Raw genomic sequence first — 27,670 nt, 5'->3', positions numbered from 1 at the left:
AGGCATGACCATTTAAAGGTACTCAATGCATGTTAGTTCCACTCCCCAAAACAAAAGGTAGTCCAAAAGCCTTCTGTATTTATGCTTGAAAAAATAAATACTAGTGTCTTTGTTTTCATTTACCCAGGAGGTAGACACTTCTAACGAGTTCTGCCTAGGTTTAGTTTCCAGATGATTTGGGGTTCTCAATGTGTAGTCTGTGGGATAAGGAAATGAAGTGACTCTGGCATGTACATGTCAGAGGCGGCAACGGTAGATTCTGAAAGAATCCACCAAGTGGGAAATCCAAATGCATATGCAGGCAATTAAGAGGTGACTCTGTTTGTTCTGGAAATGTCTCTCCTGGAATTGAGCGCACAAGCTCCTGCAGCCGCCTGTCTCCTGCCGATGTTAAATGTCACCCCTCATGCCACCTCTTTCCTCTGTCCTCATCAAACAGCTACCCCCCTAAGGCTAGAATCTGAATGAGTGTCAGAAATTCCTGACCTTGGCAAGTCACATTTTCCTTAGTCCCACTCCCCAAGGCACCACAGAACTCTCAGACTTTTGACCTTGCTGAAAACCCTGGGATTATTTGAACGAGAAATTCTCTTCCCCACTTCTCTTCTTCCCCTTCCGTTCCCCCTTTTCCAGGGCCGCCCGTGGCTCCATTTAAAGAAAAGCTGGATTATAAAACGCAGAGCTGCCCGCTTTTGCCCTCTTAGGTTTTCGGTCCTCTAAGCCAGCGTTTTTTCCAAGCTGCTGCATTCTCCACTCACCAGACCATATTTTTAAAAACTATCTGGAATACAAACAGCAACTTGTTTTTTGTACCCTTGACTAAAAAATCTACCAGGCTTTTTTTTTAAGTGTAATGTTGTTACAAATCATTTTTAAGTGAGTTTAATGCTGGTGAAAGGTGCCCAGATTGACAGCCTGGAGGCGGAGGGTCTGTATTTTTAACTCTAACGGAGTGAAGCAGTGTTAGCTCCTGCCAAGGAAATTCACAGGCCTCACCCTTCTGCTCGGAAGGGTTCTTGTGGGATTGAACAGGTACAAGTCCATTTGAAATGTGCTTGCTCAGTATTTCTATTGTTCTTAACTCACAATATTCTGACTTGAAAAGAAAATTATATATCCAAGTCCCGTTCAAATGCTGCCTCTTCCAGGAAGCCTTTCGTCATATATCCCTGCTAGTTTGAAAAATCTACCTTCTGCCTATTACCCTCCTGTATAATAGACTTTTATAGTAGTGTTGATCAGACCTCAAACCGTATACATCTTTTCTGCCATGCTGTGCCCCTCAAGACCCCATGATAAAATGAGAAAAATCAGGCATTCTCATTCCATTTTATAGGTGGGTAATAGAGGCAGAATTGATCTACTGATATCTAGATATTCTGATCCCAAATTCTTTATTCTTCATCTACTAAAACAAGTATTTTTTAAACTTCCTAGTCTGGATGAAAGCACTGTCATTCCCCAATCATCTTCCCGCTAAATGTGTCTTGCAGATTGCCTTCATAAATCCTGTGGCTTGGAGTCAGCCTTCTGAGGGCTGCTGAGCCATGCCCTAGTCAGCTACTTGTCCAGACCTGACTCACTCTTTGACAGGACTATCCCAAGCCTGCGCTGACTCTGAACGGCCTTCCCAGGCTGCAGGCTGCCCTCCGTGTCCCCCTGCATCGGGAGATGCGCAGGGCTGCTTGTTCTAGCCACAATGATTTATCCTGACCCAGTTTCTTCTGCTCCTTTTTTCAGATCATTAATAAAGATATTAGTAGAAGCTCAGAAGAAGAGAGAAGCCTAATAAAACCTCAAGTAAGCCCTGTTGTAAAGCCAGTATCTCAGCCTCAGGAAAAATATTGTTTAAATTACCTGTGCTAAGAAATTAATAAACTGTACCTGAATCCTAGTCTCGAAGTCAGGGGACTGTCATCTTGTTTCAAAGTTTGGTTTATATGAAATCCAGTTTTTCTTTTCAAATACTGAATTTCTCTGCGTGGCCTGCTTAATCGATTACATACTTGTAAGTTTATGCTGACTGTGACTTTATCACATTTGCCAAATAACTTGAAACATCACGAGAAGAGTTAGAAGGTTTAGGAGGCTGAGGAAGATGAGATCATGAGGCATTTCTTAACTCTCACGGTGCTCCAAGCTGCCCAGTGCTTAAGTATTGGGGGTTCAAAATCATCCTGAAAAGCAAGCTGTGCCTATTCCCAGTTTCTTCTGAGTGTTCTCCAACAGCTTCTTACAGGTTTGAAATTCTTCCTCCAGTCTGGAATCACTTCTGAGTCAGACAAAATTCTGTCTGTAAAGATCTACAAGGAAAGATCTGATCAAGCCCCTGTGAGACAAATGTCTGCCCCGAGAAACAGGCATGTAGGATGGAAGACAGGAAGGGGCTACGGTTGCTGTTGAGATTTTGAGCTGCTTCCACCTGGTAGCTGAGGTACCATTGAGTGATGAGGAAAAGAGGAGGAACAGGTATGCAGGATTGGTGATCTCAGGATTGATCATGTTACAATTACACTGAAGGTGAGCTAGGGGAGGGCCAGGGTTAGATTCACCTCACCGATTAGATGATTGTCTCTTCCAGCAAAAGCCCGGGTCATATGTTTCTTTAGTATCCTCCAAAGTGCTTGGCACAGTGCTGAACCCAGTGAATACTTATTAGACCAATGGCCATGGTAGGTAAAATGCTCTGACTTCAGCTCATCTGAATGATGCGTACTGTTTCACTGTTTGGAGACAAGACCTCACGGACTTCTGACCTTTGGCTGCGTTAAAGCATACACACCGAAGGGGAGTGACTCCAGCCTAGGAAATACTGATAACTGCCCAAGGCATTTCAGTTACACAAGTCCTCACGTAACTGAATTGTGGTCGTTAGCAGTACCGCCTTCTGGTGTTTTGCTAAATTACAAAGAGGTTGCTTTTGTAGAACTTAAAACGGAACCCTTCCTTTCTGGGAAAATTACAGGCAGTACCTGAATTACAGGCTCTAACTTTTCAAATAACAAACTCAAAAAAAAAATTGCTCCTATTTCACACCCCACTGCACCCAACCACCCCCTCTTCTTTGTCAACTGCTTCTAGGGAGCCCTCTGTGAAAAGGTTCACAAGTTTGAGTGAAAACCTAGGTAAGGAAATACAGAAAAGATGAGGCTGAGAAAAGGAATACCTGGGGTCAGTGCTCCAGGTGAGGCCTCTTCTATCTACTAAGCCAGCCGGCTCCTGTCAGCCTCCCGGGCCCCTAGAAGAAGGACAGTCTGGGTGCCCACCACCACTGCTCAGCTTGTCATGCAGATGGCTGGTTCCAAACACCATCATTTCTCATATGGCCCAATGCTTCTCCTTTCTCCTCTAATACCTATTTTCCATATAGAAGTCATGTTGTTCTTGTAAATATATCAATCAGATTACAACCCTCCCCCCAGCTCAAACCTCGCCAGTGGCTTCCCACAGCCATCACACTTAGAATATAAGCCCAGCTCTTCCCTATGACCTACAAGGTCACTATCACCTGGCACCTACCTGTGTCTGTGATCTCATCTGCCAAACTCCCATCACTTGCTATCTTACAGTCACACTGACTTTCTTTCTGTTCCTTGGATCTATCAAGCTTGTTCCTGCCACAGGGCCTTTGCACTTGTGGTTCATTCCCACCACCTGAGAGGCTCTTTACTCTGATCTCCTCAAGGTTAACTCCTTCTTTTAATTTATATCCTTGCTTAATAATCCTGTTTCATTTCCTTTATAGGACTTATCTTTATTTATAATTGAATCATTTATCTAGTTGTTTGTTTAATTACATATGTATTGCCTTTCTTTCCCAGGAGAATGTAAGGTTTATGAGGAGAAACAATTTGTCTTTTTCACTGCTGAATCCCCAAAACCTAGAATAGTGGTGGGCACACAGCAGGTATTCAATACATAGTTGTCAAACATGGGAAAATGAGTGAGAGAAAGAGAAAAACAGTGGAAGGGAAGTCTGTTGTGCAGTCATGACAGACTTAAACCTAGGCCTCTAACCTTGTCTTATTGGCAAATCTCAGAAGAAGGGGCCTTGGGATGCTCAGGGTTTACTGAGTGTTTGCCCAGATGATGACAATTCAGTATATTATTCCCCATTAAACTTCTCTTCTATGTGTTTATCTTCCTCAGTAAGAACTGTAGAGAAGAGGGGTGAGCAGGATAATCGAGGCACACAAAACCTCAGTGGTATTCTTAAAGAAATTGGGCAATGTGACCATGCCATAAATGATGTGAGTGCACCAGGAGAGAAGTGCTGAGTTCAGACCTTGGTGGGGCAGTGGGTGTTCAAGAAGGCTGCCCAGAGACTAAATTCATCCAGTTCTAATTTTGCCCAGCACTGGTCCTATACCAGCGAAGAGGGAAAGGCATCCCTTTCCTCCTTACTGTTGAGTCACTAAGACCCTTCCAGGAGGCAGCTTTCCAGCTGCCTCCATGGTCACTACTGTTCATCTGTGTCATATATTTACTAGTCTTTTGGAGGCTTCCCGGGAACCTAACCACCACTTATAACATTGCATCTGGAAAAATGAATTTCCGATTCCAAACAACCAAATCAGACTGACTCTTTCAAATAAAATCCTATTCTTCACTATAATAAAATCATTTTCAGTGGGAGAGGGCATAGCTCAGTGGTAGAGTGCATGCCTAGCATGCATGAGGTCCTGGGTTCCACCCCCAGTACCTCCATTGAATAAATAAATAAGTAAACCTAATTACCTGCATCCTCAAAAAAACAAAAATCATTTCCATAGCAGGAATGAATATAGCCCAAAATTTTGAGCCTGTTTTGTTTCAATATATTTTGTTTTTGGCTGGGGGAGGTAATTAGGTTTATTTATTTATTTTTAGAGGAAGTTCTGGGGAATGAACCGAGGACCTTGTGCTTGCTAAGCATGTGCTTTACCACTTGAGCTATAACCTCCTTGCTTTGTTTCAGTATTTTAATCCAGTGTTAGACCTGATACAGTCTTCAATGGACTTGTAAAAAATATACTGCTATTCTTCCCACAGCTCAGAGGGGCTGGGTGCCACGTTCAAGGTCAGAGCCATGATCAAAATCAACTCCTCATCTTCAGGAAAGCTCTCTGGCTCACCTAATCTCTTCTCTAGTGCCGTCTTCCAACTCACCCCTTTAGTCAAGTTCACTGAGCCCTGTAATTAACCTCAACTTTGCTGCTTAACTGTCATTAAATTATCCAGTGCCATGAGGGGTTTTCTTTGCAAAGATGTAATTTTCTGAAAGACTATTTCCTTTTTTTTTAATTTGTAAGCCTAATACACAGTCCAATACCACAGTTACAGGAGTCCTGTGTTCCACTGATTAAACGTCACAGAAAAGCCATTCAACTCAATCGTCTTCTTTCCAATTTTCTAGCCACTGGAGGATAAGTGATAGGATAATGGAGTATGGGGTGCCCCGGGGGTCAAAACAAGTTCTGGTTTTGTCAGGATTAACTTTGAGGCTTCAGGCAAGCTGCTCTGCTCTCTCTGAGCCTCAAAGCCCTATTTGTAAATTAGGCATGACAATATCTACCACTCAGCATTACTGTGAAAATTAAACGTAAATCACCCAGTACAGTACCTCGTCATGGTGCGTGCTCAATAAATCTTCATTTCTTTCCCTCAACCCCCTTCCTCCATTGAAAGACTCAAAGGCGCTAGATGAGTGGGGTCATCTCTGAGCCCAAACACAAAGTAACATGGAAACTAATCCAAATTCCCTCTGCTAGCCAAGGAACCTTCTCTGTTATCTCATTGATACATTTTACATCCTTATGGGTTAATCAGAATAGAACCGCATTTTACAGTTACACTACAGAGGTCAGTATCACGTAGATGATTATTTTTCTATGGAAGCATTATGCTTGCTGCTTAGAAAACTGTATTTAAACCAGAAGCCCAGATGTCTTTGGTAACTGTTTCCCCCAAAGGAAAACTCATTGAGAAGGTGAGTCAGCAGGGATAACCTTCAGGACAATCACAACCAAGGCGAGCATCTGCAAGATCTGAAATATGGGATGTTATGACACTTGGTGAATTGCTTCTGACGTACTTAATTATGCAACAATGAGATTTGCAGGAGCATAACCACACAGTTCCCCTGAGGATGCCGCCAGTGTGCTCCACAAGTGATTCCGTATAAAATAAACAACAGCTAACTGTGAATTATGAAGTTGTAATTCCACTAAGGGGGTTCCAGTGATGGCATCAACCACCAGAACAAAGTTTATGTCACCAAAGGATCCCAGATGGACTTAGGGGCCTGTAACTCAGCCGTGGTCTCTGCTTCAGATAGAGCTCCAGGACAGCCTTTCCCCTGGGTTTCTGCCCTTCCTCGTCTCTGCAAAGGCCCTCCTTTATTGTTCTCTTCCTCAGAGCTTTCTAAAGTCAGGCTAAGCCTGCTTTTCTAAATGTAGCTCTTTTTTAATTAAATGGTCTGTCATCCAAGAGGCTATCCACATCGCCCCACACCCTCTGTGGACAGCAATCTATGAATTAGAGATACTTCATTAGAAAAAAGCAAAGCCTGATATTTAAGAGAAAAAATCCATTTAGGGCAAAAGCCCTGGAGCGCACCTTAAAAGGAGATATTTGAGACGAAACTTTAGTACGTGCCAAGCGAATGTATGTGCCCACTAATGGAATAAATTTGTCTCTAAACATGGAAAACTTGAAAAAGTTATGCTGAAATTTCAAAATACAACCTTCCCAAAGTCAACGTCTGAGAAAAAAAACTGGTATATTAAACCTTAGCTTTTCTCAGATCATATAGAAGGTAAGTACACGAAACTGCATCAATATTAGAAAAACTGTATCAACCATCAGAAGGAAAGACAATACAAAACACTGAACTGTAACTTCCCAAACTTACCTAAAACTAAAGTGAAATTGCAAATCTCAGTATCTGTGTGCTAGACGGCCCCTTCTTTAATTCATGCTTTTTCTTCTAGAGGAGCTGAGATAATAATCACCGAAAATTCATCATAGCGAGGATTTTTACAACCCCCCCAAATTGCCTTAAACTGTTTTTGTTTTGTGTGAAACACTAAAAACAGTGCCAGGCACCCAGGGAGTGCTTTTCTGTGTGCTTTTTTAAATCTCCCACTTGTTCTTCCGTGCATTCATTTATTCAATAACGGCTTTTTTATTAAGCCACCTACAATATGAAAAGCACCGTGATAAACGCTCTGAAGTTACACAATTTCTGCCTCTCTGTCCTTGCCTTCAAACTTCAGACACCTGGTTGAAAAGATAAGCTTGACCCTTAGGGAGACTTAAATAACAATGGAACACACGAGACACAGTGGATGCCACAAAGAGACACGTCATTCAGTTCCGATTACTGTGAGAGAAAGTGGTGCACATCAGTGTTTTCAAATCTTGCGGCACATAGACATCATCTGGGATACCTAAAATGCACATATTTAGGAGATTCGGATTCCCTTGGTGTGGGCGGGGCTCTGGAAGCTGCATTTGAAGACACCGCTGTTCTTTCTGATGCGGGTGAGCCAAGCATCCCGCTTTAAGATATTCTGGATGAGGCTGTAAGCAGCTCAGAGAAAGAATCAGATTATCTGTTATTTCTCTTTATCCTTTTTTCTCTAAATCATTGGGAATGAACTGCATGTGGGAGAAACATATACAGGAGAAAGAAAGGAAGAATATAAGGACCAAGGGAAAATTTTCCTAGATGAGGAAGAACTCCATGCTCTCTAAAGGAACACAGTAACCCAGTTATCTACACCCCCAGTTAGAGACTCTACATTACACTGTAAAGTGTGCACACAGCATTTGTAGCAAACACACACTTTTCCATACATCAGAACTGATACTCCCCACAGAGCTGTGCTCCTAACCTCTGACCGATGCCCACCGAGCATATTTAGGAGATGGTCTGTCTCTCATCTACCACATGCATAAACTGCTTCTCCAGACTGCAGGCGCACTAGACCTGCAATAAACTGCTGTCAGAGTGCCTCAGCCACAGTGACCCGTTTTCTCCATGTGCACCACAAGCGTTAGCCATGCTGATCTGTTACCAAAGAATGCCAGAGAGACCTAATCGTTAACTGCTTGGCAAAAAAAATTAAAGAGTCCTGGATGCTTCATGATACAGAAATGCAGTCTGTATGTCTTCCAGGCTTATCAGATTTCAAAGCCATACATACAAAAGCAGGTCACGTATCAAACTGAAAACAGCATGTTTATCTTACTCAACTGGTTAGGAAATCTAAGTTGGCAAAAGAGTGGCAACTTTATGTATAATCATAGTTAACATGGTGAGTATTATTCCTGTAAAAAAAAAATTAAATAAACTCCACAGAAATCTCAGAGGAGTGGTAAGACAGTGCTATGTTAGAGACATTGTACCACAGAGAAAATTTAATGTGTCTGATCTCCTGGAAACTTACAGGCTATGTCGGGTCTGGGATCAGAAGTCTTGACACCTGGTATCTTAAGCGTATGTCGTATATTCTTCGTTAAATTTGGTGTTAAAATTAGAGGAGGGTGTTTGTATTCTTCAGTCTCTGTAAAGTCCGCAGTGATGGATGACGCACATGGAAATATGAAAGGTTGGTGCCATTCCAAAGTTTTAAAAGATTTGCAATCTACTTCTTACTAAAGAAGGGGAGGGTGGCCTGAAGGAGAGGGCCGTAGTCAGGAATGTCTGAGCCAGACTCCTGGCTCTGCTGGGCACTGAGGGTGTGGTCTTAGGAGTGTCACCAAAAATTCTAAGTTCTCAGTTCCTAACTGTAGAGCAAAAACGGATGTCTCCTTAGTCACTCCGTAAGCGACATGCTGTTACGACTGTGATTTTAGAGTATGGGAATATTCCTAATTTCAGGGACATTAAATGGCCTTAGCAATGGATTGGGAAACCACACTGAGTATGTAACTGAGCCTGAACTTGTCAGAGATGCTGTCGCAGTGGAGAACAGGGAAAGGGCGAGCATCCAGTGGGAAGGGAAGTAAGGTGTTGGGGTCTTTTTTACATCATCTCTTTATTCCAAAGAACAAACCTGTGTGACAGATACTAATGCACCAGAATTTTTACATGAGAAAATCAAGACCCAGAGGTTTGTCTAAAGTAAATTATAGAACTGTCATTGAACATGGAATTGTCCAAAAACAAAGTAAATCGCTTCGAAGCTCCTAAGGTCCCTAAATCTAAATTAAATATTCATGCTTTTGAGAGCTGGGTATAAATTTATTGAAATGCATTTTTGTTTTTGATCTTTATTTGATAATTTAATTTAGAAGAGTCTCCATTTGATTTCCGTCACGTGCTGTTAACGTGCCCGGTTTATAACAAAGAGCAAGAGCCAGAGGAATGAGAAGAGATTTGTGCAGAATGTCAATGTGTCAAGAAGTGGTGTGCTGGTGTCCCTATTCCTAACTCAGTATTGATTCACTGGAAATCATGTATATGAAAGAATCTGGTTGACATCAAAGGTGATAGGATACAGTGAAAAAAATTAAAATGGAATCAGGAGAGAAAGATTTGAGTCCCTCATCAGCAGCACACTAAAATACTCCAAGCCACAGTTTTCTTATCTGTAAAATAAAAATAATTATGCTATCCCCACCTACTCCTTAGAATTGGCTTTGTGAAACGTAATAGCATTGGCAAGTGTTCTTAGAGCTTGTGCAGCAGTTTCATTGTTCTATCTCGCTTTATTGTTCACATTATTAATATTATTAATCCTTTAAGACAACATAAGTCATCAATTTATACAAGTAATAAGGGAAAAGAATTAAGCAAACCAGCAGTCTGAGTATATTAATTCAGTTCAGTTAAAACGATTGTACTTTTAAAGCCTACCCAAACACAGCTGGAACTTCCTAACTGTTCAAGGCAGCCCTGAATCTCCAAACCAAAAACATCCAAAACAGTGCCGACAAAAGGTATTCTTCCCACCCTGAGAAAGGAGAATGTTGGGGTGAAGCAAAAAAGATATAAATTTAAAGAACACTCCATATATTCTGAGTAAAAATGATCACACGCGGAAAAATCTCTTCCTCCCTGAGGGCAGCTGAGAACAGACTCGTAACAGTCAAACACGCAGAGACATTATTTTCTGTTTCTCTTGTCAGAAGACATTCAGCCTTTGAAATATGCAAAGCGAAACTGCAGATTTCAGTTTCGTGATTAATGAACCAAATTGGGTTTTATTTCTTAAATGTGTTGAGGATTCATCCTGTGGTCTTCCCTCGAACTTGAGGATTAGAGCTGCTGAACAGCACATCTGGTTGTAGGCAAAGAGCTCTCTGGGTGGTTCCCCGTCTCTCCGCCCTGAGACGAGGCAACGTGGGGGAACTGCAGAAACTTTTACTGGGCAAGCGTGGCTTTGCATCCTCAAACATGATGATTATGCTCTCCGTTCCCTCTTTCTCATGAGAAGGGGAAAGATTGTTTGGCTGTATCTAATTCATATTTTTTAAAATTTTGTTCAGCATGATTTTATATCACTTGCTAATACTTTCCCTAAGGAAAATATTTGCATTCCTCAGGCAAATGTTTTCACGTCAGCTTGCTGAGGAATGATTTTTACATAGACTTCATAATAACAATTTATATTTTCTCTGTAATTATCACTTTAAATAAGGGCTAGGGGCCTGTGGACTTTCATATCTGGATAAATGCATTATCTTTGATTTTTCTTAAGTGCTTCTTCTTCTGTCAAAATACATGACAGTGTCCTGGAATATGTCACTGTCCGACCTGATCATCGTTCTACAAGGTATAGAGAAAGAAACGTCGTTTTTCTCCTCCTTTTTCTACAAAAACACATGTGAGTCTTGAAACATTTAACAAAAGAAAATTCAAGATCCAGAGATCTACACTAGTAGAAAATTTTCAGTCCATTCCCTTAAGAAAGTTTCTCCCCCACTTGCTTTGTGGTGCTTTTCCTTACTAAATTATGTAAAAACAAATTTTTTGAGCAGTAGCTCTCTCCAACTGTGGTCTCGGAACGTCCTTTAGGTATTATGCAGGCTTTTCCAATTTTCAAAAGGAGACATGTGCTCATGTCTAGGGAAGGTTCCCAGCTAAGAACAAGCAGAAAAGAAAAAGAAACTGTTTACTCTGAAGGCCTTTACTGCTGGAAATGTACCCATTGGAACTTGAGAACACTGGGAAATAGCTGTGATGTCACAGCTCTCATCATCCTTGGGGAACTTTTGTTTGTTGTTTGTGTGTTTAATTTTCTGATGAGAGCAAGTGGGTTCAATGTGTTTATGTTTTCTTAATATGGGGGAAACACAGTCTTTGAAAAATTAAAGAAAAATCAGTCATCAAGAATGTTAATAGAAACTGTAAAAAAAAAAAAAAAAAAAAAAAGAAATGCTTTAAGACCAGACTGTTCAGGGTGGTGAAATATAGGTGGCTTGACTGTCCCACTTAAATTTTTTAAATGTAAAATAATGCATTTTCTAAAATGAGCACTTATTACACTTTGGTATTACTCTTATATTTAAAAAATTACTTGCACTAGAGATTGCATAAACAGTGGGACCACACAATAACCCACCCCCCCATTATCTATTTAATTTCTTTGCTTAGTGCTACTGTGGAATATGCTACGCTCCCCCCACCGAAGTATCTAATCTTAAGAAAATTCTCAAAGTAAATTAACAATGATAAAATATTTAGAAAATCATTAAGCAATACTTGTAGAGGCACTGATTATTTCTACAGTAAGCATGAGAAAAGGCATTTGCTTGGTCTGAAAGAAGCAGTCAAGGAAGGCATCACGAGGAGGTGAGAGAGGAGCAGAACTTGGAAGGTAGCATGAGTGGGTCTGCGGAAAGTGCCACGGAGCAAGGACACTGCAGGGCAGAAGGCAGAGAAGTGGAGGAGAGACTGGTGGGTGCACGGGTACTTGCCTGAGTAGCACACTGGGGAGAGGTGGGGAAACAGCTCAAGTCTGCACATGTGTGTGAACGAGCTAACTCCTGGGGTAGGGGTGGAAATATAGAGTATAAAGAATGACTTTTTTTTAAAAAGAGGACAAAAAATTGGTCTTGGGATGGAAAAGAATGAAAAGCAACCGTGAGTTCTAAAGAAAGGGAGAGCCATGATTTTTTTTTTAAATGTGTTTCTAAAAGAATGCACTAGCATTTACTCATTCATTTGGCAAATATTCCTTGAAGATGTATTATATCCACTCTGCCATCACCTCCGCAGAGAGGAGGACAAGCATGGATGCAATTAGACCCAATTAGTTAGGAGGCTGGCTTCGCAGTGCAGGTGAGATACCATAGAGATTTATAAAGGAGATGAATTCAAGTGATTTTAGAAGGTCAACTTGTTGGGATTTGGAGATGAATTGAACAGAGGCATAAAGGAAAGAGTCAAGGATGCGTCTGAAATTTCTGAGTTTTGCACTCACATGTTGTGATATGGGAAAATAGAGAAAGCTAAAGGAGACATATGGAGGAAAAGGAACTCATTAAAGCAATATTTTGACTGGCTTTGAGGTTGAGGCACTTTTGTGATGTTCGAATAGAAATGTCGAGTAGGTAGCTACATAAATGAACCTGCAGCTCCAAGCGGGAGCCTTGAAGCTACAGCCTGAGAATCAGTATAGAGATGGCTCTAAAATGGTGAGCCTAGAGGATCTCTCCAAGGCAAAGGGTTGAAAGTGAGAAGGGGAGATGAGGGGGCCTAGTACTTGCACTAGGTTGGAAAGGGGATCCACAAAAATCGGGGAGCTCATTCTATCACTCAAGAAGCACTTACTGAGCACAGACAATGGTTTGGCAGCTATGCCAGTGGTACGTGCCTGCTGTCACCCAGACAAGTACTGAGGGAAGTAGCACTGGTAGAAAATGGAAAGAAAAGTGACAATGTATATAATTATCTAATGTCCCCTCCCAGTCTGGATTAATGGTGATGAATGCCAGTGCCCAGGTATAAAGATTTAGATTCAATGCCTATTTCCATTGAAACTTTCAACGTCATCTGTTTATGATTACTTGAAAGAGAAACAGAATAGTAACCAGTTCCCCAAAACTCAATCCCTAAGAAGTCTCTAACTGGGCTATTATAAAATGAATTATCACAGAGGACGAATACATGAAAATACCTAGTACATTACGTATCATTTTGCTCAACAGCACTCCCTCTTCTGAGGATTCTAGAACAGCATTTAGGAGGCTTCTGTGGCCTCCAGGCACCAGTTTTCCCTGCAGCTCCCAGGTCTTGGACACAGGGGCACAGGGAATGAATGCAAAGAAGGAAAAGTATGGCAGACGAGGTCAGGCCGAGACCCTGAATCCCCACCACCCATCTGGCCCGAGCCAATTCTACCAAGCCCTCTGTAGACTAGCATGAATGTGTGTGGATAAATACAACAGAAACTTGAGAAAAACCTGGTTCTCTGTATATATCCAAACTGCTGGCTCGGCCTTTCACTTTGCCCATAGTCAAGCTGATTGAACTTAGCATATCCTGGCTCAAATTTTGATGGAGGTGGGCCTCTTGGCCTTTAAGTTGTATATCTCAATCGTCTTTGAAAAGGTTTGGCCTCCCCACGTATATGCAGAGTACTGGATGTGCACCCATCTGTTTTTATGCTTATTTATACTCTACTACCTTCCAGCGCTGTGAGGTCCTTTAAAATATAACGACATGACTGATGATGAAAAATTAAGTGAATGGAGTGAATATTCTTACTCTCAGACAAACGTTTGTGGGAAAGCAATTTCCCTTACAGTTCTGGCTTCATGCTCCTGTTTTAAGTGAACACCCAAGCTCAGATGATCTTGGAAGGTATGTATTAACCACCATCAATGCTAAGACGACAAAATATGTGTTCTGTCAGTTTGTTGCTCCCAGTATTGCCTTGTCCTGTTGACCCTCTAAGGTCAGGGTGTGAAATGGACCAGGAGAGAAATAGAAAATCCCAAGGTTTTCAAGGCACAGGGCAGAGGGAGGATTAAGAATGTAGCCTCATCTGTCCTGTAAGTCTCTGTAAGTCCCAGGTTTCAGGCACACACAAGACTGTGGGGGCAACTACTGTTTTTCCTTTGAGAGAAAGCAGCTTACCCTAACCCCAGGGCCTAACTCTAAGGTGGCCAATGTTTTGCCCTATCTAATGGTTCCAGGTACCAATGTGGGTTTCTGGAGCACTTTTGCAGCATCTCACTACTACCGCCAGCTCTCCATCTCTAAATCTGCCCTTCCTTCTTTAAATACCTGGAGATCATACACGTAAATGTCTCACACCGAACTCCACAGGGACAAACTGTCTCCTTCCCCATGGAACCCAGGATCCAGCCCTAGCACCCAGTGACTCAGGGTCATCTAGTCCCACTCTCCTCCTGTCCCTTCCTACTAACCCTGGAATCCTGACCACTCTCATTTCACACAAAGCTGTGTGGCATTATGTGGTCCCTGGAGTGACTTCACGCTATTGACATTTGCCAATTTTTGCTGCTTGTGTAGAAGGGTCATCCTGCATGTCTCCCTCTCCTGCCTGAGTCCAAGGGTTTTTGAAGGCAGGCTTAATTAAGCCCCCTGCCTGGGAGAGGAATGCGCCCCCTTTCGGCGGGAGAAGGCAAGGAGACGCGCGTCGGGCAAGACTCGTGGGTACGTTCCAGACTCCGCCCGGGAGCTGCGTCCCAGCGCCCTGGGACCTGGGAGGACCAGGGCAGAGGTGGTGTGAGGCTGTTTGCATCTTTGTCCCGGCGGCAGAGATGGAGAACACTAAAATCTAAGATACTGTGGGGTCTGTTTTACAAATTAAAATTCTTCACTGAATTACTGAATCAATTCTCCCTCGAACTATTTACTCCTTCCTCCAGGTCCCCCCGCCCCCGCAAAAAGAGGTAAGATTCATAGACAGCCTGCAGTTCAGGCCAGTGCGATCGCCATTCCTGTATGAGGGTTTCGGTATAGTCTCTCCTCGCTCAGCCATTAAGAACATTTCCAGTTGCTTGCAAATTAACTCCGTGAAAGCAGACAAAATAGGAACCAGAGGACCTGTCCTTGTCCTTTCTCATAACTCGGATCTTGGAGGTTCTAATTAATACACCCTTTTCAAATGCAGTCCTCATTTTGAGCTGAGTCTGGAAAAATCAATAATGGCAAAAATAAGGCTCAAAGTCAAAGTCCTTGGGAATTAGAGCTCCCTCATTACGTGGTACAGCAAAGGGGCTGGGACATCCAGTGCTCCAGGACCGCATTCTGGTCATAACTCGGACCGATATAAATTCCTGTATTTGAGAACTGCGGGTACAGCAGAATCCTTGATTCTGATTGTCCTCAGACTCTTCTGAGAAGTCACCTGTGTATGTGATTGATTTGTTTTGACATGTTTTTTTAATTTTCTTTCACAAAATTTCCTTAACCTACCACCATTTGTGCCTTCGTGCCCCTCCCATCCCCTCAAGTGGCTATTGCCCCTGTAATCGGCTTCCCAGATATTTTTCAATCAAGGAAAGTGGTTCCAGGACAAGTGAAACGTAGTGATTTTTTTTGGTCTTAAACCTAAAACTGATAGCCCATAATTCTCTGTAGAACTACTTCCTTGAGACTGCCTCACTAAATTAGACAAATGATGATGCCAAGAATCTACTAATATTCAGACCACGGTGGAGACTCCTTACTCAAAAGATTACATACGTGGAAAACAAACCCCTCGAGCCTGAAACACCGACGATTGTTCCTCTTCAGATATCTTGGCTATATATCTCCGCATTGTTTGATTTAATAACAAACAGCACTTAGGGAAAAGGAGGTTGTGGCAGTTTGTTGATATTATTGTTACCGTTGGAGATAGTTGGTTTTTAATTGAGTGTTGTTAGCCTGCTCACCAAGCTATTTGATTTTCAAGAATCCAAATTCTTGTGGATAGATAATAATGCTGTTGACAGATGCACCTTCTTTGGATTGTTGAAAAGGGCGTTGAAGGAAACCAAAACAACGGGAGTGGTACTGGCCCCGTATCGAATTAAAATGCAGAATTTGACAAAGAGCGTCCAATTGGATTACATTAGCATGCAATCCCAGGTAGTTATGTAAATGTTTGGACACCCAGTGGCAACAGAGAGTTGGCTCCTTATCCAAATGTTTCCTGTAAATATCGGATCTCTAGCTCGGAGCAGCACTCCGAGGATCCTGTTGGTTGAACTTAGAAATGGCTTGGATGGTGGATGCTGAATACCTATGTATTTTCTTCGGGAGGATTCTTCCCCCCAAAACTCTTCTACCCACTGCAAGAGAAAAAAAAGCAAGCAAAACGCAAGCCTTATCTCCTCTATATATACACTCCCCTGATACCTAAAAGTTGTACTTCCTATGGCTTCTGCTGACTCCATTTACCTCCTAAAGGGTAAAAAATAAATACATATTCTCAGAGCCATTTAAAGCTCGAACCGCCAGGAGCGAAAGGTGCTCAGGAGTCTCCGGGAACGTACAGGCGCGCACAATTCTGCAACTTCCCTGTTCCTGAGGCCCCGGGGCCCCTGAGAAGGAGAGAGGTTCTCCAGGAGTAAGAAGAGGTCTGCTTTGATGGGTTGCCCTGACGAAGGAGGGAGCCGGTAAACAGGATATAGGAGAGGAACTGCAAAAGAAACACATCTTCTAAAATAAAAATCAAATTGGTGTAGGGCTCCTCACCGTTGAAAATCTATAGATGCCATTTAAAAGTGAATAAGCACCCGGAGGTGGCTGCTGGCCAGAAACGAAGTTCAAAATTCGGATCTGACCGGATCTGAGCCAGTGGACTAGGAAGATATCTTTGGCTCCGAAATTGCTGGGGTTTTTTTCGCAGGGGGCGGGAGGGAGGTGACATCTTGTTGGTTTGGAGATGATTTACTTACTCATGTTGTAAAATCTAAAGCGACGTTCCTGGGAAGACCAAGGAACTGCCGGGACCCGTGTGACCTCCTGCTGCCCGCCTGACGCCCCTAGGCTCTGACTTGAGCTTGCCGGGAAGAAGGTTAAGGTCGCCGAGCAGAAATGCCGGGTTGCGCGACGCCTAAGGTGCGGGAAAGGCGCTCCGGAGTCTTGGGAAGGGCATCCCGGCGAAATGAACGGTAAAGCCAGTAACTCACTGTCTTCTAGAGTTGGGGGATCTGGAGGCCCAGCGAGTATTGGCAGTCAGGGCCTCGGACTTTAGAGGCTTACCTCCCGGGCGCTTAAAACTCCAAGCGCCTTTCGCTCCTAATCGCGAGGGAGTCACCAGACTGTAAATTTCTCCAAAATATTAAGAGAAGGAAGCCATTCAACCCCTTGCTTCTGTATGTTAAGATAAACAGGATTCACAGCCTCTTCTCTGGACTTGACATTCGACCTTGAGGACTCAGTGGCCTCCCATGATCCTAGATTTCACTGCCTCCTCTAAAAAGAAGAAAGAAAAAGCAAAAAACCCTCCAGGCTACGCTTAAAACGGTATATTTCATTAGCTCCCCTTTGAATCGTGGTAACTGAGGCCCAAATTCAGAGAGGCAGCACCGGCTCCAAGGCCCCACGGGGTGGTGCCGCATAAGAAAATTTCTGGTGCCGTAAGGACTGCAAATGCTGAGACGCCAGCAGAATTGATATTCCCGTGCGAGTTCCACGCGGGAGCGCCCTGGAGAACGTTCCCCGCTCTCCTGAGCGTGTCTCTGGCCTAGAGAAGTCGGCGGAGATGGGCCCTGGGGAGTGTGGCAGGCGGCTGGGGCGGGTGAGTCCTTCGCGCCGCGTTCACACCTCTCCCTTTGTGACAAATCGATTTCCCGCGACGCTGTTCTGTATTTGCATCCCGCCGCGACCCGGGGCCCAGCTGCGCCCGGTCCACACTTAGCACCGCCTTGTGAATGTGTGCGTGTGTGCGCGCGTGTCTAATTGACTTTCCGTCTACCTTTTTATGACTACATGTGTTTCCAACAAAAGGTCTTATTAGGACAATCTGGTTTCACTAATTTAGAGGTTGGGAACATGGAAGGCAGGCTTTTTTTTTTTTTTTTAAGAGTTTGCAGAAGTTCAGATTAAGAAATGACAGCGGGATGCACCATCCTCCCAGGAGTGGGTCTGCCTATTTTTTATGAGTTGTTTCTCCTTCCTCCCTGACTACCCCTGTTCTGCCACCACCCCACTTCACACTCCACACTCCCCCATTAGCCATTGGATTCCTAACCGTGTTTAAGGAACGTTTCTTTAAACACTTAAGGTATTTGAACCCAGACGTTTGAGAAGTATACTAGGCTGGGAGTATCAGTAAAAGGAGAAAGAAATCCTTCAACAGAGAGGAAAGTGGAGTGGATGAAAATCAGGGGGGAAACAGGGGAGTGGGGGGACCATCCAGAAGCCTTCACTTTGGACAGTGATTAGCACCTCTCGGCTACACTGGACCCAGTTTGTAAAAAAATTTGCAATATTAATGATTAATATTGCCAGTGTAAATAGAGTCTGTTTTTCTTATTTCAGCTGAACAGAAATCTTAGGAAGGATGTGTTTCTGTATAGCTCTAAGAGGAAAGGGTGTCTGTTAAATGTCCCCCGTCTCTCCAAAGGAGGTTATGGTTTCTCACTCTGGAGTAGTAGACTCCCAGGAGGCTGCAAGGGGCGTCTGACTCCCGATGCCCTCCTCTGTCCCATGCAGCTCGAAGCCCAGCTCTAGTCCTCTGCCTGGAGACTCCTTTCTTCCCTAATTCACAGTCTGAGCCATTCTGTCCACTGCAGACAGGGAGGCCTAGTGCCACCCCACCGGTCCTGAATTCCACGTAGCTCATGACAGCCCTCTTGGCAACTTCTGGTGGGGGCCCAAGACTCAGGACAGGTGTCCTCTTGGACACTTGCTGTTACCCATCTTACCCTGCCCTTAGTCTCATCCCAGAGATGGGGAAGGAGGTTGAGGAAACATTGCTTTGAAAAGCAACTACTACTTGTTAGAATAGGCCCCGGCTGTCTTTACAAAGCAAGGCCTGTGGCCTGGCTGTGGGTGTGTTTGGGTGTGTGTTTTCTCAGCTACTTTCCCAGCCCCAGACGTCCATGACAGAGTCCCCATTACCTCGCTCGGCATTCTGCGACCTTCTTACGAAATTGCCTATCATTCTTACTCAAGCATCCTCTCTCTCTGAACCTCAGTTTCCCTCTGGGGTTCACTCCACACTAGGCCTTAGGTTACCACTTGAAACTTCAAGATGTGTTCATGTATCGAACAGGCAGGTTCCCGCAGATCTCAACCGTTTCCCTTGGGACACAGGTCCCAACTCCAACCGCCACCCTTATGTGTCCCCTCGCCCCCCGTGGATGCCACGTGATCATTGCAGCCTCTCCTGCACCAGGCCTGGGTCTTGCAGGAACCATACCTAGGCCACATCTCCTGGCCTCCGTTTCAGCTTGCGGGTGCTTCCCAGCCAGCCTCCCCGGCCTAGCCTCGCTCTCTACCCACTAGGAGGCCACCAAGAACCCGAGCTTCCTTCTCGTAGCGTCCGCCCAAAGTCAAACGCCAGGAATGTCAGCATCCCTCCAGCCCTGTAGTACGCGGGGCCCAACTCCCGGCCGCCTGGACCCCGGGCTTGCTGCGGCCACCGACCCTGGGCCTGCTGTTCACATTTCCTCCGCTTGCTCTTGAGGCAAAGCAACCCTGGCTGGTCTCTCCTGCCCCACCCTGGTCCTCTATGCAGCAGTTTCTTCACGACCCTGTTTTTCTGTCGTGGGTGCAGCCTCTAGTTCTCTGAACAGTGATAAATGTTATGATTAATAATTAGTCATGGAGAAAGAAGAACGGCAGAATTTGCAGAATTAGTGAAGCTGGCTGATGGGTACATGGAGATACGTAATATTAGTCTCCGTGCTCTTGTATGTGTAAATATTCCCTAGTAAAATGTTTTAAAATAATCATATTATTTCGCAGTGCATTTTCCTGTAACTAAAAATGTCTACGCGAAAGATTAATTCACGCTGCCGGCTGTGCTGTGCGAGCAGCAAACCGCTGCTACCCACCCCTGCCCTCGGACCAATAACTTCAACAAGGACGCCTCTGCCTCTGTACCTAGCCATTACCCCGGACTTGGGGACATCGGGTCTTCATTCCTCAGAGTTGGCCAGTCTTTCCCTAGTGACTGGCCAGGCCAGACTCCCCGTCGCCCTCTGCCTCTACAGAAGTAGAGTGGATTGGCCCCAGTTGACTTTTGGCTAAAAAAAAACTGAGGGGAGCCCAGGCCTGGACCAAGGAAGCAGGGCAATGGGCAGGCGGCCTGCAGGAGAGAGAGGCCCTCCCTGCGGCCTGTTTCAGCGCAGCCCTCGGCGCTCCCTCCAATTTGCACAGGCCTTGTTTCCAGCTGCTTCTGAGTCCAGTTTGCTTCGCTGTTTTCTGAGAGTCTAATCTTGGAAATGTTTTTGTTTTTGTTTTTGTTTTTGAAATCATAGAATGCCAGCGGGACCCCTGGTTCCACACCTTCCAAGTTCCAAGACAAAATAGCAGTCAGCAAATAATGGCAGAGAAAGAGATCCGCTTCATTTTAAAACTTCCAGCCACATTCTGACTCTTGCAACCTCAAGGAGGAAATATCCAATCCTATGTCACCAGGGATGAGCCAGGTGACAGGTCTGTTACAGACTCCAGGATGTATGGATACACTTGGAGTCACTTTTTTTTTAAGACACCGCTAATAACGCGAGGCGAGATTTCCATAAGGGCACGATACCAATCAGGAAGGGTGCAGAAGGGAGACTGTGTATGGACTTTTCTGGAAATCTTGGGGCCAATAGGGAGAGCTCCTCCAGTGTGACACCGGGCTCGGCTTCGGAGCCCTCGCTTCCCCAGCGCATCTCTGCTGTGCGGGATCATGCGGGGCGGTAGCTTGGGTTTCACCCCTAAAGGACACTCCCTTTGCTTCGCGAGAGTCTTCTCGTGTCACTCAGGCCTTTGATTCTACCGGGCGTCTCAGACCCGTTTGCAGGTGGCTGCAACACCCTGGGACAGAGAGCGGCTCGGGCGCTCCAGCCCGGCGCACCAGCGCCGCCCCTCCGGCACGCCTGGCCTCCGGAGCCTGCGCGCGGTGCGCCGCCGGAGCAGCTCGGGTCTCGCTCTCTGTGCGCGGTGCCCTCCGCCACCTCTGTCCCGTAAGCCCTCGAACTCGCTTACGCCACCCGGGAGAAACCTTTCCGACCCGACTCAGCATCTTTAGCCCACCGCCTTCCCAAACAGGCGGGCTCCCGGAGTCTGCCCCGCTCTGGGACCCTTTTCCAGCCCAGCCCTGTCGCCCTGCAAGCGGGAAGATCTGGCAGCCCCGCTCGGCCGGGACAGAGAGGCAGCACAGTCGGCTTTGGGGCGAGAGTCCGCGGCGGGCAGGGTCCCTGACCCCAACCGCAGGGCCTCGGAGCCTCCCTCCAGCGTCCGCCTGGCTACGTCCTCCGCAGAGTCCTCCTTTTCTCATCCTTTTCTCTCGTCTGCTATCGGCCCTTCCTCCGGCCGCTGCCACCGACCTCTCCCTGTTCCTGACTTTCTCCCCCTGGCCCCAGGCGGGTTCCAGCCGCCGAGCCCGGACCCCCGCCCTCGGTCGGGGACACACCCCCCCGCGGGCATGCGCCCCTTCACTCACTGTCCTGTTGCGGGGTGTCGCTGCCGCTGGTGAGTCCCGGCGACTCCAGCAGGCTCCGGCCCGCCTCGCCCACGCTCTCGTCCGCCTGCGCCGCCACCATGTCCCCGGCTTCCTCCAGGTCTAGCAGGTGACTGACGGAGAAGTTCTTTTTCGCCTGCAGGGTGTCGAGGTTGCCCGGGCTGTCCAAGCGGCCGCCCAGCGCCGGTTGCCGCTCCAGAACGTGCCCGTAGCTGGAGGTCATGGTCTCCCCCTCCGATCCCACCCACCCCCCTCTTCCCGCTCGAATCAACACCAAACGCTGTGGGCGCGAGGGGGGAGAGGAGCCGAGTGGGGAAGAGAGAGGGGGGAGTGGAGAGAGAGAGAGGAGAGAGGAGGAGAGAGGAGAGAGAGAGAGAGAGAGAGGGAAGGAAGGAGGGGAAGAACAACAACAAAAAAGTGGAAAGAGGGCGGGGGACCCCCTTCTGTAGAGCAGAGCGTTCTGCACCAGCAGCCTTCGACAGCCTCGGTTGCTTTCCTGAGGCCAAGTCCGGCGCCGTCCAAAGAGATAATCCACACCAAAAAATAAAATTAAAAGTCACCCTATGTTCAAGTCAGGAGAAAAAAAAAATTCCTTCCAGCTCTCCAAAGCGTCCACACGCATACACTAAAAATAATAATAAGGGGGAGAGAGGAAAGGGGAGGCCAGCAGGGCGGGGGAGTTAGGCAAACAGAAGAAGAGAGAAGACGGGGTGGGAGAGAAGAATCAAAGTGGGTTTTTTTTTTTTAAGGTTAAAAAAGTTATTCCCAGGCAAGAGTTCAAGCACCAACAGAAGAAGGCTTGTTCCAGCTTTAAAACATCTTCAAGAAAACGTGTTCCCCCTCTCCGCACTCCTGTGGATTCTCAGGAGTGACTAAAGTTTCAGGAGGAGAGGGTGATGTCTTGCAGATGTATTGGAGAGCAGGATTCTCACTTTACTTTTCGTAAGGAGGAAAAAAAAGGGCTTCAGGAGTCCGAAGGAGGGTGGTGGTGGGTTTCCCCCGTTCCCTTCGCTTTCTCCCCCTCTTCTTGCTGAGCTCCTTTTTCCTTCTCAGTTGGATCAAGAAGCTCTCTGGCACTTCAAAAGGCACAAACTGGCATGCAGAGGAGGCTTTGTAGGGAATACAAGAAAATTGGAGACCCCTGGGAGGGCAGATCTCGACTTAATAGGAGCCTGTAATTACGTGGCAAAGCCTTTGTGCGGTGCCTGACGTTTTACAGACCCCCTTTCTCCATCACAATCTCCTTCTTCCTCCTTTCCCTCGGACCAAAAAACAGTCTGATTAAGAAAACCCCCTTTGCCAACTTCTGAGCAAGAGAGAAAGAGAGAGGGAGGGAGCGCGAGAGGGAGAGAGGGAGGAGGGGAAGAAAAGGGAGGGAAGAGAAAGCGAGAGAGCCCCTTCGGATTTTTTTTTTTTTTTTAAGTAAAGGTCTAATTATCATTCCCCTGCAATAGTATCACGGGGAGAAAAGACAAACTGAAACCCACAGTCACTTCAAACGAGTTGATTATTTTGCTTCGGCATTAACTCCTCCAGATTTGTTTAAGATCCTGTTGGAAAATCTCATTTGCATGTTTTGATAACAGCTGCGGGGAAACTTGCTGGAAAAAAATCCACAACTATCTCAATCAAATTTTCTTCTCCCTCTGCCTTTTTTTTTTTTCTTTTAAAGTTTCCTGCTGTTCCAACAGTTTTGGGGTGGGTGGGGATGAAGGAGGGTCGGAAAAAACGAGGAGAGAGCAAGCGTATTAAGGCTACATTTGGCCCTGTACAGACAGCGTACTAAATAATGTAATAAAATAACAGGACTGATTATAATGGAAGGCTCTCCCACGCTTCTTCCGTGGACTAAAGGCAGCTTGGGGGAGATCTAGAAGGCGCCGAATCGGTTCGAATCTCCCCGCCGCTAGGAATCCCGGGGCCAAGGCAGTAGAAAATGTACATACTTATTTAGCTGGAAGAAAGTACTCTTAAGAGTTTGTCACAATTGCTCCCCTTCCCCCACCCTGGCCAATTTCGTAACCTCTTTGGTGCAGCCAAGGTCGCTTCCCCAGGCTACGACGCTTAGACCAGAGGGTCGCGCTGCCCAGATGCGGAGGAAACAGGGGCACTCGCAGAGCCAGCGGTCGCCGTGGCTCCTGCGCGGTTCAGGGTCCAGCCAGGGTGTCGAGGGGGGAGGGGGAGGGGAGGAAGGACCGAGAGGGGTGGAGGAGCCCCCATCTAAGTCTATGGATAATGCTCTGTCGTCCGTCTGCGGAGCGCGAACTTGACAGAGGACAGAGGGGTGCTGAGCGATTTTTTCATGACCTGTTGGAATTTGGTAACAGCTTTAATAGTCTCATTAGAAATGAGTTACTATATAACGAGTAAGTAAAATATTAAGTGCTTATTTGTGGCGTTTTATGTTATTTAAACACACAAACACATACTCCCTCATTCCCTTGATTACTAAACTTTTTTTTTTTCCTATAACCCAGAGGCTCAACTGGAGGGCAAGAAGGGTCCGAGTGTGTGTAAATGGTTTCTGGGCTCCAAACGGCCATAGTTAGCCCAGAACTTCCAGCCCTGATCTAGGAAAAGAACATTTGATGCCATCAAAGGGCTGCAGATTGAAACCAGATGTGCTCGCCTCGGTTCTTTCCATGCATTTAATTAAGGAGCCGGGATGGAGGAGACTTTTTCATCATTAGTCCACCCACTCCCCCCTCCTCTTTCCATCCCCTCGCCCTTCCCCCGGCCCACTCGCACCCCCGACCGGGAGCCCAGAGCCCCGCCAGCGCCGGGCGGTGCGCGGAGCCGGTCGCTCCGTCTCCCCAGCGGTCGGGGCTCAAAGCAGTAAACATCTGTCCGTGTCTGGGCCGCGGCGAACTGCGCGGAGGAGCTAGCGGGATACTGGTGGGAGACCGACGCGCCCCCGGGTGGGCCCGCAGCCAGTGGGAGAGTTGGAAGGGGGTGCTTGGCGCGGAGATTTCCAACACCGCTGCCTCTGCGCGCCCAAGCAGAGCGCCACACGCGTCAGTGCCACTGGCTGGAATGGACGCGACTTAATCGCGCAGAGGTTTTCACCCGGCGTCCCGCTGCAGGAGCTTAGGTGAAAGGGCCTTTTCTGCCTCCGCTCCACACCCCGCGAGGCACTGCTCGTTTTGTCCCCGTAGCCGGGCCAGCCCTTTCGAATCTTCCCAGAACTGGAGCAGGCCCTAGCTTTTCCCTCCTCCATCCTCATTTACACAGTTGTAATTTAATGTTTCTTTTCGTCTCTGCTACCGACCGAATTGCCCTTTGTGACTAAAGTCTGGATAAGGAACCCCTTGGACTTGCTGCTTCCCCGGTAGACCCATTGATCTCTTGTCATTTGAGGGGAGATAGCCCTGCAGAGAAAGTTGCCTTGTCCCCGGGTGTGGCGTCGGCCTGGTTGGTGACCGAGAGGTAGCGACAGGGAAACTATGGGCAGTTGGAAACAAAGTCAGACGTCTCCACTTGTGTTGCACGGTGTTTTCCAGAGAAATCAGGCGCTCCCTTAACATCATCCGCTTGTCATACATTAAATAGTATCAACGAATCCCATCAGTACCAACCAGGATGCTAACGGTTTCAACAAAAACACCAGACACATTTGCTTAACATTTGTCGACCAAATACACATATAATATAAATTTCTATGCACAATATTTTCCCAAAATGTCTTCCGGACCGAGAGCTCAAATACCAGTCGCCTGTGCGGGGTCGGTTGTGCTTCTGCAGCGCGGCTCCCGCGGCTGCGCTGGAATCCTGAGGCCCCGAGTCCCGCTCCAGTAATTGGGGTGGTATCTGAGGACTGCGTGTAGGGAAGAGGGCGGACAGAGTGTCCTCCGAGCCCAGAAGAAGCTGAAAGTCGGGTGCAGACTCCAAGGGTGTCCAAGGGAAGGGAGATGCCAGGCTGGGACAGGGTCTGGAGACAGGCGGCAGGGCCCTTTGCAGACCTGGAGCGCTATTTTTGGAATCTTGTGCGAAAAACTCTCAGGACTCTCCACCACTCCAGAGGGTGGCTTCTACCAGGGTACCCCGCAGGCCTCAGCTGCAGGGACCAAGCCCCAAAGTTCTCAGTCCCTGTGCAGAATTCACCTCAGAGACCCGGGACAGCAGTGTGGGCTGAGAGGATGCTCTGGGAGGGTCCCCAAGAAAGCAAATCCTAGAGGCATACACCCTGCAGAATTGATTTCTTTTCTTTTTTTTTTTGCTTGTTTAGGTCTTTATGGGTTTTTGTTTTTGTTTTACTATTAGCAATTAATTTTGATTTTTTTCTATTAGCAATTATTCGTGGATTGGATCCACATCCTTATTATGTTTACACAAATCGTTTGTAATTTGTTGAGATTCTGGATTGTAATTAAACACCATCGGGATAACCCTACGGGGAGATTCATGAGCAAGCAGAGAGCGCATTCACCCGGTAAATGGTGAAAGGCGTCAGTTCCTGCTGCCAGCTGGCCAGGTGGGAGAAGGCTGTCTCGAGAACCCTGGGAGCCAGCGCTGATGCTCTGCCCCGGCACGCAGGGGTGGGCCAGGGAACTCCTTCTCAGAGCACCAAGGGTCGCCGCGCCTGGCCTCTCCTTGCGTCCAGGCGCCAGGCCCTGCTTGCCAGAGGGGTGGAGGGAGGGGAAAATTGGTGGATCAAAGTTCTCTGGGCTCAGGTTGCATGAACCAGGAGAGCCAAGCACCTCTAGAATTCGAGAACGACCATCTGGCAGAAAGATGTCAGGAGAGGAGAAGCTGTGGCTGGGAGCACATGCTCATCCCCCAGGCAGGCGGCAGGCCTGGCCTGGGAACTTAGAAGGCCCCAGAGAACGCTGTGGCCTGTTTAGTTCCCTAATCACTGCTTTGCTTTCCCCATGTGACTTCCTTCTGGGAAGAGTTGGAAGGAGAGCATTTCTAACTTGAAATCTCTGAACATGTGTAGATCTTTTCTTGGCTTTTGCTTTGACTTCCATCCATCAATCAATGTTTATTAAAAATGTGACACCCTGGATGATGTAATTAACCAGAACCCTCTTCCTCATGATCCTTCCAGTATCTGAGAGTGGCTTTCCAACCCTTCCTTCTGCCCTACTCTCTTTAAAATAACTCCTGTTTCTGGATTCTTCCCCAAGTAAGTGGGAGCAAAGCTGGGACTAGCAAGGAAACTTGCCAAGAGATCAGACCAAGGTAAGAAGGAGGTTTGGGTCCCAGCCATGTGCCCTTGGGTGGTCCTAGTCATAGTTAGGTTTGGTACTGATTATTGTCCAGGGTTTCCCTGGCACAGGAGGCTGGCAGAACGCTGCCTCATCTGGCTCGCAGAATAGCCCCACCCGAAGCAGTCTCCCCTCTGAGGTGGAAGCCAGGACTTGTACTCTCTGACATATTCATAAGCTGACATGGTAATCGCATGTGACAGGTCACAGGTTCCATGCCACACAAACAAGACACCGCCATCCTCATGCAAATAACATGCTGTAGGGGTGGAAATGCTCTCCTGCTCATGGTTGACATTTTAGTATGTATTCATTAACAAAAGACAAAGAAAAAGAGTGGAATGAAAGATAAATTCTGCAGAGTTCCCATATTTTAATGTTTCCTAGAAAGAGACTTTATGCAAGCGTTGAAAAAAATGCTCCTTTGCTCTTCCAATTCTGGTTCTTGTAATCATAAGTGGCATTTCAGGAACATTCCTCTTATGCCCGAGTAAATGCTCTCTATACATCCTTACCTCCATCCAATAGCCCTATTAAGTTGTTTTGGAATTTTGCAATCATCAAAGGACATAGGACTAAAAACACATTTCCAAGTAGCAAGCTGGTAACAGGTTCATTTTGTCAGAGGCTGGGAGGCCCAGTGTATTCAGTTGGGACCTAGTGCAGTTTTACTGGAGCTATCTGCCCCTCAAACCACCGGACACTGACTTCGCATGTGCCACTGAGCCAGCTTTAGCTAAAGACATCAGTGACCAACACATTAGCACATGTAATGAGTACTCTCAGACTTTATTTGCCAAATGCCTCTCCTGTAATTGACAGTTTTGAGTGCTCTCTTTTTGAAAATTCTTCTCCTGATTCTCTATGTCCCTGACCACTTTTTCTTGA

At 46.3% G+C, this 27,670-nt stretch overlaps 1 protein-coding gene across 2 annotated transcripts in view; it reads right to left on the bottom strand.

The window, feature by feature from the left end:
- Positions 1 to 22,878, bottom strand: part of PRRX1 (paired related homeobox 1) — a 70,735-nt gene extending 47,857 nt beyond the window's left edge. For both annotated transcript variants that reach the window (XM_010953855.3, XM_010953856.3), the window contains exon 1: positions 21,558 to 22,878. In XM_010953855.3, coding sequence (XP_010952157.1) covers positions 21,558 to 21,798 — 241 coding nt within the window. In that variant the 5' untranslated portion in view covers positions 21,799 to 22,878. The remainder of the gene's footprint in view (positions 1 to 21,557) is intronic.
- Between the last annotated feature and the right edge of the window lie 4,792 nt (positions 22,879 to 27,670).

This window comes from Camelus bactrianus, chromosome 21 (assembly GCF_048773025.1).
Source record: "Camelus bactrianus isolate YW-2024 breed Bactrian camel chromosome 21, ASM4877302v1, whole genome shotgun sequence".
NCBI lineage: Eukaryota > Metazoa > Chordata > Mammalia > Artiodactyla > Camelidae > Camelus > Camelus bactrianus.
This window is presented reverse-complemented; position numbering and strand designations above follow the sequence as displayed.